This window comes from Spea bombifrons, chromosome 3, assembly GCF_027358695.1.
Source record: "Spea bombifrons isolate aSpeBom1 chromosome 3, aSpeBom1.2.pri, whole genome shotgun sequence".
NCBI classification, from domain to species: Eukaryota; Metazoa; Chordata; class Amphibia; order Anura; family Pelobatidae; genus Spea; species Spea bombifrons.
Window position 1 is genome coordinate 85,531,658 of NC_071089.1, and position 12,928 is coordinate 85,544,585.

General features: G+C 40.9%; 1 protein-coding gene across 1 annotated transcript; it reads left to right on the forward strand.

Moving 5' to 3' along the window:
• Window positions 1–7,970: 7,970 nt before the first annotated feature.
• HES1 (hes family bHLH transcription factor 1) lies at window positions 7,971–10,226 on the forward strand. Its single transcript, XM_053458917.1, has 4 exons — window positions 7,971–8,470; window positions 8,589–8,684; window positions 8,979–9,066; window positions 9,441–10,226. The coding sequence occupies exons 1-4, from the start codon at window positions 8,363–8,365 to the stop codon at window positions 9,959–9,961; spliced, it is 813 nt and encodes a 270-aa protein (XP_053314892.1). The 5' UTR covers window positions 7,971–8,362; the 3' UTR covers window positions 9,962–10,226.
• The last annotated feature ends 2,702 nt before the right edge of the window (window positions 10,227–12,928 follow it).

The following is a 12,928-nucleotide window of genomic DNA, read 5'->3' on the forward strand; positions in this document are numbered from 1 at the left end:
TTCAGCCATCTAATTCCATCACTATGGTATCAGTTATATGTTTGTGTACAGACACCATTGTGTATTTGTTGTAAGAATGTGTCAAGTTTCTAGAGACACTAAATGATCTATTTAATTGCTGAGGAACCCTGGATAGCAACCTAATAACCGACCCTCGGATCGCATTGAGATAAAGCCTCGAATCAGAACATTTGCCACAAACTACAAACACACATATGACTTTACTGGTCATGTGTTCCTCTGTGTGTACTTTTAAGAATAGCGTCAAACCGCATGGCTCAAAATAACCTTGTATTCTGCTTACCAGGAGATGTCGAGCACTATAGTTCTTTTATGCATCATTTTGTATTATGGTGTCATTTATATTGCCTGTCTAGAAGGACTAGTCTATGATATCATACGTCGTATTCATAAAGAAGTGATTGTGGTTCAAAGTGCTATAGGTGGAGCATTAAATGACGACTGCTCATAATTGTACTTTAAAAATATGCCCATACTTCTCTTACTAGTTTTATATATATTTTCCTAAAATACAGAATGTAATTCTATACCAACTAATAAATATTAAAAAAACAACAACTTTGTAGATAAACAGCTGTTCTAAGGAGTTAAGAATATATACATATGTCTTAATAATTTAAGGGTGTAGGACACACAGCCACAAAAAACTAGGAAAAAATGATGATTGTATCAATGTGTAAATGACTTTAACAGGGTCTGCGGGATGCGGCCGGCACTCCAAAAGGAAGGTCTAACAGTGAAAAGGAGAACAACCCAACCTCCAAAATATGGCACACACAATGTATAAATATTTGTTTTGATTTGTGTGCCAAAAAAACAAACAAAATTAACTGGCTTATATCAAGAAGCGGCATCGCATACACAACACAAACATTTATAATGTTGGTCACTTCATTCATAAATTATCTTTTATTTACATAGAGCTGAGATTTTATACACCTCTTCTAACAATTAATACATTCAAAGCCTATGACAAAATAAGAAAAGACTGACTAAGACAAAACCAATAAAGATGGCCCACAAACTTCCAATCTAAATACCATTATACGGGCGGCACAATGTTATACCTTACCCCCCCAGGCCTGGACTGGCAACGACGGGGGACCAGGCACTTTAAGGCCAGCGGCCACAGTCCCCCTAATGATGTCACTGCAGCGGAGGGGTGGATACCCGCTTCGGCAAGTTATATGCTCACGGGTGCCAGCTGCAGCACCCCATCTACCTTGGATCAGGCGAGATTGTGGCTATGTGTGCCAAATGACCAGTCTGGGCATGCCTGCCATGGCCTTTATACACAACCTCCATTCAATTGAGTAACCCCTTAACAATAATAAAATTAACTAAAATACCAAAATCACCACATTTACTCAAAACAAATACATTTATAATAAAAACACTCTCGGCAAAGTAAACTTTTATAAATACTGCATTAACTCCTTGATGGTTAAGCTGCTGACAGGACCTGTACTGTAATGTATGTGATATTACAGTACAGGTCCTGCCAGCAGCTTAACCATTAAGGAGTTAATGCAGTATTTATGAGTTACTTGCGATGTAACACAAGACGCAGGGAGCGCGCTTCCGGTCATCGGTATGGGCGCGCACACAGGGCGTGTGGATGGGGTGTGTGTGTGTGGCCGCCTGTCCCGTTGCCAAGGCCGGGAGTTGTCGAGACAGGAACGCGCTGCGGGAGGCGGCTCTCCCGGCTGTTTGCCCGCCACGTGTCGTTAAGGCCGTTGTGAGTCACCGCCTGCGGGCAGACAGCGCGCTTCAGTAGCAGTAGCGATGTTCCTGAGAGTTAGCAGAGTTCTAGTTCGTGTACGTCAAGCAAATGCCGTACGTTATAACAGATAGCAGATTCCCCCGTGCTGGTTTTAAAGCTACAGTTACGTAAAGCACGTAGTATATAACCTGCGTTGTGTGTGAATACAGCGTTCTTGTGCCTCCTGCACCGCAGCTGTGGCTCCCAGGGGCTAATAAATGCCACCATTAGTGTGCCAGACCCTGAGCCTGAGGGTAACGAGCTGTTTACTGCATGTGTCACGCCTTTCCTGGTGGCTCCTGTAAACACAGCATTGCTTTTTCATGGGGTTTTCTTCATTTTTTTTCCACCATATCTCTGTAGACGTGTTGGGACTTAATTGGTTCCCATTAAAGTTTTAATAGAAGCTGGACCCTCTGCTAAAGCTACACCCGATTGTTTCATGATTAGGTGGCTTAAGGGTTCTGCTAAATATTCTAAAATATTTATTTTTAATGTTAGTGAGATAAAGTGTCTAAGTGCCCTTAAAACCACTTCATAGAGTGTTACAAACCGCCAGCGAGGTGAAATGCTTGACTAGAAGACTAAATATATTTTTTCATGGATTTTTGTGATCGAAATAAAGGATTGCCATCATATGCACTTTAATGCATTTTGGGGTACCCATCCCCCTTTACATTGCGCTGGATCGGCCTGCATTCAAGGAAATAATTGATTTCCCTGGTAGTGTCACATTGTGACACCAGAATGTCATTAAGAGAAACCTTGCAGACTTTCTGTGCAATATTCAGAAATTAAACTGCGCATGGCGCGGGTTCTCACTGCCAGCCAGATCCAACATTGGCTTGCATGGCATGCACGTCCTTAGATTTCATGGCAGTGTTTTCCTGCCCACAATTGCCTTATTCTAGCAGCCAAAATTGACACAAATTGGGTGGTATGCTGCAGTTGTGCAGCTGCAGTGTATTCACATGAGTGCCTTTTCTTTTATAAAATGCATGCATCCATCATTGGTGAGATTTAAAGAAAATGTTCTCTTTAAAGTGAACATTTTGATTACTGTAATTATTCTCTGTAATGGGGTATTTCTTGAAGCATACTTTATCTGGTACGTGGAAGACAGATCATGCTGCTAAATGTCTGTAGAGTGTCGCTGTAAAACATAAAGTAGTAAGTCCTTGTAGGTTCCATCCATAGACCTTGCTCATTACATACATGTTCGTGTTCAGCCGTTGTTTTTTATAGTTTAGCACAGTGCAGTAAAGTATGTAAAGGATATGGTTCATAAGAATTTTAGTACACCTTGAGTTTATTTTTGTTCTGTACAGCCACCAACTTGGATGAAAACTAAAATGTTGCTATATTACGTTATGATATGCCAGTCTTAAGCCTAATGCATGGCTTGACCAGGTTCAGTTTGTGGGGGCCATTGTGAGCTTAACTGACTTGAAGTGCAGTCAACCAAACCTATCATGCGGAAAGGAGAGCAAGAATTGATTAGACCCTACGCCAACTCAATGTCTACACCCTTGGCAGTGAGTCCTGCAGTCATCCTTCTGGACACATATGGGGAGGCTTGTCTGCCACAGAGAGAGTGTAAGTTCCATTTGCACTCCAGTCTGGCCTCTGACTCTGCTCACCCACCTCTATATCACATGGTTAATTTAACAGGGCCTGACCCTTCAAATGCTATGGAGTGATACTAAAGAAGACAAATAACAGTGACCTATAACATATTGTTAAACAATAATTTTAGCTGTAAAATATATGACTACTAGAATAGTTTTGGCTGCTTTGACATAGTAGTCCATTCCTACTCACTTGCGTTACACCAAATGTAAAATACTCCAAGGGGGATATTGTAATACATTTTATTAGCATGGGATTATTTCCTGCAAGGAAGAAAAAAAAATGCACATCAGAAAGAGCTCTGGCTCCTCTCTGATAGATTCTGTCGAGAATGAACCACACAAGTCAACCAGAACATATGTTGAAAAATGAGTAACACTATAGTGAATATGACCATAACATATATTTACATACATCCATTAATCAACAGGTTAGCTGATATTTAGTATTTGAGTATGTATGTGTTCCCATTTACTACGCACACACTTAAGCAAATATAAAGCAAAGATGTTTCTATCACTTGAGAGAAGTCTCTGGAAAATGTTTCTCCTTAATTACCCAGCCGCCCTCATAGCATTATTAATATTACTCATTTTGCAGTGCGCTTATATAATTTAACAGACTGTAGAATTGATAACAGGCTGTCCATCTTCTGATGAGGTGGATGTTTCTGACCACTCAGGCCCTATGTGACTTTTTAATGGTTGAAATGTATTATTCTCTATTTCTCAACTGGACATTAATCTATCAATAGGATACCTACCTATTGGTATGGAGCCAATTGCTCATGGAGCACACCATCACATTGCTCCACAACATGACCATATTAGTGCATGACTCTGGCTTTCTTTTGTGTTGTTATGAACCCATAAATAATAATAATAATAATAATAATAATAATAAAAGCTTGCAGGTCTTTCATACTTGTGAGCACACTGCTTGTCATTGTCCTGTAAAGCACTTAAGGGGAGGGCTGGCATCATCTGGCCCGAGGGGGCAAGTACAGCTCAGTGGCCCTCTGTTCCCTTGCCTCCCCCCCATAACATGCACCCACGTACACATACTCACTCTAAAACACACACTAAAACACACACCTCATTCTATCAATTACACCTTACGCATCACACATCCTTGCCTTGCTTTGCCTGGAGTCTTTCTTTACTGCTGCTAGCACACTGTGCGGAGTGGCCACGCCATTAGCTCAGGACTATGTTGTTTCTATATAATATTAGTTGACTCCTTTTCTACAAGGTTCGCTATGTCCATTCTAATCCTTCCCACAACCCCTCATCTGAGGGCTATGTCTTATCCAAGTGTCTCTCAGGCCATTGCTTTGAGAGGTTTTTAGTTGATTTTAAATTTAATATGTATCAAAATATTACATGGGTTTCATTGTGGGAGGTTAAAAATAACTATTCTTTTAACAGCACTGGCTCCAATGTTGCCCTGCGTTGTAAATACCGGTATAATATTAAAGTGCAGCTGTCTGGCAAAGGTGAAATGAATAAATGTTTTAAGAACAAACATTGAGTATTTGCAAATGTTGCTTGAAGGTAATCTGATTAAATGTTTTTATTTATATTGGGACCATAAAAATTGCCATAGGCGACAACTGTGTATCATCCATTTTTGTGTCCTGATGAGTGCACACATAAACTTGGCAACAATATTAAGAAAATAACTTGTTTTGATCTATACAGTCTCTACCAACTAAGTATGTGCACAGTGTATGTGGTAGATGGAATCAAAAAGTCATGCCACATTTGTATGCCAGATCCAATTAAAATCTAATAAATATGGAATAAGCACATTTATTATTTTACTTCATTTTAAAGGGATACGCCACCATCATCACTTTAATTCAAATGATAGCTCCATGGTCCCTTTACATTTTAATGGTTTCCCTTTTTCAAATGCACAAATATGCATTTGCCATAGTAAACTATGCCTTTGAAAAAGCCTAATACAGCTTTTACATAACTGGTCATTTTTTACAATAATGATTCCAAAAATGATTTCTGATGTGGAGATTAAATGGTTAAAATAAAAACCCCACAGTGCTTATCTGTGATCGGTATCAGGGGTACTAGTCTGCAGGGGACCAGGTTAATGATTGTTCTATTCTAACACAATGAGGTGAGTGATACATCCAAGGAAGTATTCTTTCTGTATTGATCATCAATTAATCCTATCAGGTCATTTGCCTGTTTCCTTAAATTTACTGAAGTGCCCTTGCAAATTTAAGATAAGGGTATCTGTAAAGTCACTTGAAAGGAAAGTGGTTTGCAATTTGCAGCTCAGATTTACTTTTTTTAATTAATAGACCCTAATTCCACTATTGCTAGATGGTTGAAAACTAGATTTGGCTGCCTGTAAGGTATTTACATATTTAATCGTAAAATCCAATGCACAACTGGCTGAACACTTTTGGCTTTACCAAGAGATGTTATGTGACTTTATGGCCTATTGTATAACCATTTGTATGAGCAAGTAACGCATTTAAAAAAAGAATTGCATGCTTTATTTATACAATTTTATATGTAAACATATTTTCTGTTGTTATTACCTACATTATTGCCATTTTAGGCCTATAAAACACATATACTGAAATCCATATTCTGAACTCAGGAAAAGAGGGACGCTTGTGAGGTTTGTGGACTGATGGATACTGCAAAATGTAATACATAATATATATGCTTGGTGTCAGTGCTGGTTGACATGGAACCTAAAACTGAATGTCTTGCTCACTAGGAAAATGCCCTTTGGTTCGATGACCGTTAGGGTCTTATACTTACCAATACTGTCACTCAAACAGCATATCGTGTGGCCACATGAACCATCAGCCACACTGATCTCATTGGTGGCCGCTGGACTTAAAGTGCCAGACCCTGTCCGTAGCTGAAAAAATGGTGGTAACATGTTACATGTTAAACAGTAATAAAGGCTTATGGGAGGCCATCAGACATTTATTTGTCCAGTTTGCTTATGCTTGGGTGTGTTGATACAATGCGAAGCCTTGTAACAGGGCATATAAGGTGTAACGTGCTAAGAATTGTTAAAGTAATGATCCCACAGGCTTTATATGTTTAGAAATGATTACAATGGCGATACAGTATTCCCCAGGTGTCTTTGCCATGGGATCCTAGATCATGTGGGTTAAAAACACAATAATTTATTTGCAATTATTCCCTTTGAGCCACATATCTTTCCACTATTTCAATTAATATGCAATAACACATAACACCATCATATTCCTTACAATAGGCCAGCTATTCATCCTAGGCCTAGCTATTCATCCATATTGGGGTGTAATCCCCCCAAAAAACTAATATAGGATTACTCTTTTTTACATATCTAGGTAACTTTGCGCTGATCTTTGCTTGGTGAGCAGCTGAGATACAAGCCCTCTGCACTAAGTATGGAATTTGTGAGCGGCTCACCAGCGCACCCTACAGGTGAAACAGAGAAATAGCTTCGGACAGGTCACCCGACGAGCTTGATGCGTCTGTCGGTGGGCGTGGTTTTCCCAGGCTTCAGGGCAGCAGCTGCTATTTGCTTTCTCTCGGCATAATCTAAACCATCTCTACCCCCCCACCCGCTCCCCGCTCCCCACGCACATCCAGCCGCCGAACCTCAGCCACGGCAGCAATAAAACATCCTGGCACGTGCTCCAGCATCAGCCCTCGGAGGCCGACAGGAGTCAGGCGGCAGTCACTCTTAAAGAGACACACACACCGGCTCAACCAGACTTACAGCACGCAGATCCCTGCGGTCTATATATATATAATATATAATATATAGCACACCGCTTTATAGATTTATTGTTTATTGTGATAGCTTGATCTGTACACAACATATATATATATATATATATATATATATATATATATATATATATATATATATATATGGAAAAAAATGGTGTGCTGTACAAATACCTTTTACGTATATTATTTAGTAAATGTAAAAAATGCACTTTTTTATTCAACACACTGACCACTATTTGTTATTGATCAGGCAATGGAAAGATTGATATTAATTCATCACTATGTATTTTTTGTTTTGCATCGGAATCAGTCCTTTCGTTGATCGACTACTCGCTACAAAGTTACATTTAAAAAGAACATTAAAAATACAAAGTTTCTGATTGCCGTAAACATCATACAGAGGAATGTAATGTAGCTTTTCTGTGCCTCATGTATCTAATCAACATTTTGGACTCTACAGGACCACATCTAACCCCTCTTACTGCAAAGGGAAGTACCCTGTTTACGTCTGGACTTGATTACAACAACCCACTTTGATACAATAATGTCTCACAATATATTAATATCTTAAAACCCATGAGAGTTATACCTGGAACCCCCATTTATTTAATGCGATGTCATTAATGATTGTCTGAGAACTACTTTCTGCACTGTAATGATAATGCAATGTAATGTATTACAATGCATGCAAATAGACGGATAAAGAGATACCGCTCCAGGCAACATCTTCTCTATGCCTGGCCCACGAATGGTTAACCGTCTTGCTGTTGATTGACAGGTGGCAAGCTTTGCGCCGCCCCCTCTTGGCCACTAGTGCTCTTTATTGGTTGTCTGTGTCCACGCCCTGCAGCCAATGGCCTGGCGCAGCCCACGCGTGTGCCTGTATCCTATTGGCTGAAAGTTACTGTGGGAAAGAAAGTTTGGGAAGTTTCACACGAGCCGTTCGCGTGCAGTCGGCGCTATATAAAGAGGGAGCCAAGGAAAGGGCAGCTCACTAGCACCTAGGGCAGCCAGCCAGGCAGGCAGAGCAGGACCTTGCAAACCGCTTTGCTGCTGGACACGGCTTCCTGACACTTTTTTACCCTTGGATCTTTGCACTTGTTTTGTGATCAAGAAAAAGAGAACTGTAAACCCGGGACATTTGGTGATTTGTTGGGAGACATCATCTTTGTGTTTGGAGAAGATGCCAGCTGATATCATGGAGAAAAACTCTTCTTCTCCTGTGGCTGCTACTCCAGCTAGTATGAGCAGCACCCCGGATAAACCCAAAACTGCTTCTGAGCACAGAAAGGTAAATAGATGGATACCTGCATGTTTAGAACTTCTGCACCCAGTGATTTTTTTCTTCCTTGAAGGGTGTATTTTATGCAGAATAACACACTCACCGTGTGTCTCCCTCTTGTTTGCAGTCATCCAAACCCATCATGGAGAAGAGAAGGAGAGCAAGAATTAATGAGAGCCTGAGCCAACTTAAAACTCTTATCCTGGATGCCTTGAAAAAAGATGTAAGTGTTCTCTGATAGAGTAATGTGTTTCCACCACCCACAAATATAGGTCAGCATAGCCCATTGTACAGCGCTCCGGAATATGATGGCGCTATAGAAAACAGTAATAATACTGTGGACTTCATTTCAAAGGATGTGTGGTCCTCAGGGCATATCTCTGTAGGCTTTTTATCCACCGCAGAGATTAGAGCCATGCCTGCTGCCACATGACGGGCAGCTGTATTGGAGGGGCAGTGGGTGATATTCCCAGTGATCTGTTGCATTGAGGTGCTAAATCCTCCCTTTCCATTTCAGAGCTCCAGGCATTCGAAGCTAGAGAAGGCTGACATTTTGGAGATGACAGTGAAGCATCTTCGGAACTTGCAGAGAGTCCAGATGACTGGTGAGTGTTGTGTGTACTTTTCCCCCTTCTCCCCTTGGTTGATGTGTTCCAGACTTCCGCCTGCGGTTTGAATGGCATTCATATGCATTCTACTGGGTTGGCTCTCGCTGCCTTTCCCACGGTCTGGGCTTATTTATAGCTGCAGCTCAGGTTACTGTTCTGGGAAGGGGAGGGTGCGCCCAGGGGAGACCATCACTTTTATCAGATCGCATTGTGATCAGCCATACTGGAAACAAAACTGATGCCTTGGTGACCAATAATAACCCGATTAGTTATTTAGTGTGCAGCAAGGTGTGATGGACGCAGGCATGTGTGTTATGGGGGAGTTAGTGGTCGTGTAGATGCTGACCTGCTGTTCTGTTTCTGCCTTATAGCTGCCCTTAACACGGACCCCTCTGTCCTGGGGAAATACAGAGCCGGATTCAGCGAGTGCATGAATGAAGTTACCCGATTCCTGTCCACTTGTGAAGGGGTCAACACAGACGTCCGGACCCGGCTCCTGGGACATCTGGCCAACTGCATGAACCAGATCAATGCCATGAACTACCCAGCGCAACCCCAGATCCCAGCTACAGCTGGAGCCCACCCTACCTTCGGACAGCCCTTGGTGCAGCTTCCAGGAGGAGCTCCTCAAAGCAGCCCGGCTCCCTTGGGTGGGGTTCCGTGCAAGATGGGTGGTCCACCAGTGGAAGCTGGCAAGGTCTATGGTGGCTTCCAGCTGGTGCCAGCTTCAGATGGACAATTTGCCTTTTTGATCGCAAACCCAGCCTTCCCACACAACGGATCTGTTATCCCCGTGTACACTAACTCCAGTGTGGCAACCGGACTACCAGCTGCAGTGTCCCCCTCCATGATGCCCTCAGTGACTGCAGACTCCGTGTGGAGGCCCTGGTGAAATGACTTGGACTTTGAAGGACTTTCTGCTAGGAAGCGTTTATTAGTTCTCAATAGTATTTTGTAGAGAGTGAGGATCTGCTCTTTCTGTAAATGTGAGATGTTCATATTGAATGTATTATAAAATAACAATTTATATTTCGTTTTGTACACGAAATCATGTTTTTATATGATGCCAAAGACATGGAATTATGCTCTTAAACATTTCTTCCTATTTTGGAAGTATTATTTGTACTTAATAAAACTGCACATTGTATTTTCTTGAATTTATGGTCTATCCTGTTATCATTGGTGTACCTGAATATCGTTCAGTGTATTTTTCGGTTAATATTAATCATGGTATAGGGGGAGGGGAGGGTATCCCTCTCTACTTCATCTAACGGGTTAAACCTTCTTAGACAGTAATTAAAATGTCACAAGAGTCAAAGGAATTGATCCTAAAAGAAATCACTAGGGACATAGGTCTATAAGGCATACAGATCAGTTATTGCTTAGATATAAGTTATATATATATATATATATGTCACTCCCTGGGATGGATTATTCCCCCCCCCCGATTAAATCTCTATACTTGCGTTAACCCTTTGCGTGCCAGATCGTGTCCAAATGTCCCCTTAGATACATCTTATCAGTATATGCTTTTTTTCTGGAATGGAAAACATACAAAAGTTAAGTCTCATACTCAATGCTTTCTAGCAGGACTGTGTCTATTGCAGACAATGACGTAATATCCTATGTGGTCATACATTTTACCGCAGACAGGACAGTTGCTGTGAGTCGACACGTGCACCCCGTAGGGGGAAGTTTAAAGAGCTTCCTCAAAATATGGAACACTTCTCTTCGGTGGGTCTATATTAAAAGGTCCCTTGGAGTTTACTGCTTGTCAGTCACTAAATGGTGAAGAGGAGGCCATACCTTGCTTTACAGCGTCAGGACCATACATCTCCTAGCATGATCTGAGGATCATGAGAGTTGTAAATAAAAAAGCAGCTTTGATACATATCCCTGAGGGATAATATGTGTGCATAATACGATGATCGCTAATAACTGCTGAGCTGATGCGTAGCTACGTTTCGACACCCTTAAGTGGCTAGCAGGATCTGCCACGTGTGTCTCTGCCTGCCCTGTCACACCATCCATTACTTGGACTCCAAGGCTGGCAGTTTTTCTTCCCATAAAAAAAATCTTCTCGAGTTTCAGGTAGCTTGAAAACTTGTAACAAGCCCGAACTAAAAGGGGCAGCTTCAAACAATCCAGGGATCTGCAGGGAATTCCTTGTCAAATCCCACCATAAAGACGTGTTGGATTCTGTCTGGGCCAGGTGTCTGCAACCAGGTGTTAAGGAAATAAAACCCACCAGGAGAAAAGAGCGAGACCAGACATATTAAAGTGATGAGATCTGGCAGGTCCTTTCCTAAATTGCCATGGAATTCACCCCCCTTATCTACTAATGTTTCAGCTCGCTCACTTCCTAATGCTATTATCGCATGTAATGTAATCCTTGGCCAAAGAACTAACCATCTGAGTCTCAAAAAGGTGGTGAAATTGCAGGTTCTGTTGCCCAAATTGAGTCTTAAGTAAAAGCGGATACCTTTTATTGGGCCAGTATAGATAAAGATGTAAAGTCACATAAGCTTTTGGCACCTCAGAGGTCTCTTCTTCAGATGGAGTATGTTGCCCATATGTATCATTTCCAATTTTTCTTTGTGTTAAAGTCTAACATCCATGTAATTATATTCTCTGTGCTATACTTACATTATTTGGTCTGTCTTTTGCACTTGTCAGCTATCTGGGTCACTGCTTCCTTAAAACAGAATGAATGGTCCAATAAGACCAGTTCCCAAATATGATCCCAAAATACTAAATGTCAGGATTGTACTAAAGGAGAGACCCCTCTCAACCTCAAAAGCAGCATTTAGAAGACATAGCACGTATGTTATGGATGAAGTTCCTGTTGGCAAAGTCTTTGAGTCTTTGAGTCTTAGAGCTCTGTTTCTTGACATTCACATCTGCAACAATCTGAAACTAATTTTTTCACAGAATTATTTTTACATATACATGTAAGTAACCCAGGTGAGTTGATGAGAATGACAGGAACGTAGCAACTTGCAACTTCTTGTATTAAAGTAGTTAATTGCTACAGTTTAGGAATATTTCTAGTTCATTGCAACACTCTGCCCCCTAGAGGCTTTCAATACTACTGCATAATTTCCTTAGAATTTGCCAATAAAAGGTTCAGCAAGAGCAATATATAAAGATATAAGTAAGACATGTGAGATGAATAAACCAAGAGGTAGCAGCACAAATACTGAAGAATAAGAAATTAACATTGGGCATACAGACATTAATAATAATAATAGTAATAATAATAATAATGTGTGTTAATGTAGCATTATTTCCAAATTGTTCCACAAACCCAACTGAGGTTTTCACGAGAGACTATCCTCTCTAATTTATCATCACTTGATCAATACCCTCCTTTGTGTTGCCATTGTACAGCCAGATCAATGAGTATTTTGAAGAACAATGCCTTCAAAAAGAGTCTCTTCTCCCAAGGGGCTACCTTAAAAAGCAGGCAGTTTTTATTTGTTTTGAAGGTGTTACAGTAAGCGTCATTTCTGTCACCAATTAAGTGACAGAAAATTGTCATGGCATATCACTGAGGTGCAATGTGTGCGCAATACTACTAAGCTATGTGGTGGGTTTCAGAGCTTCCAGCTGTGCAGAAACAACAACCAGGTTCCATATCCTTGCACTAAAATATTACATTGAAAACATGGCTGGTCTCTTGCTCGCTAGGTCTGGGTTAGACGATCCAGCCCCTTAATATACACTGTAACTAAAAGGCCACATTACACAAAAAAATTATACAGTGAAATTTTACATTGCCATCACAGGTTAGCAGACTCTGGCACACATAGTGTTAAAGACTAGATCTGTACATCCTTCTAAAGAGGCTTTTAGTTGA

What these genes read in the sequence shown, in the direction of transcription:
- HES1 (XM_053458917.1), top strand. Translation starts at nt 8,363, where the DNA reads ATGCCAGCTGATATCATGGAGAAAAACTCTTCTTCTCCTGTGGCTGCT. An exon ending in CTGCTTCTGAGCACAGAAAG is followed by an intron (nt 8,471 to 8,588) that starts GTAAATAGATGG and finishes TCTTGTTTGCAG; the next exon opens with TCATCCAAACCCATCATGGA. An exon ending in GCAGAGAGTCCAGATGACTG is followed by an intron (nt 9,067 to 9,440) that starts GTGAGTGTTGTG and finishes TCTGCCTTATAG; the next exon opens with CTGCCCTTAACACGGACCCC.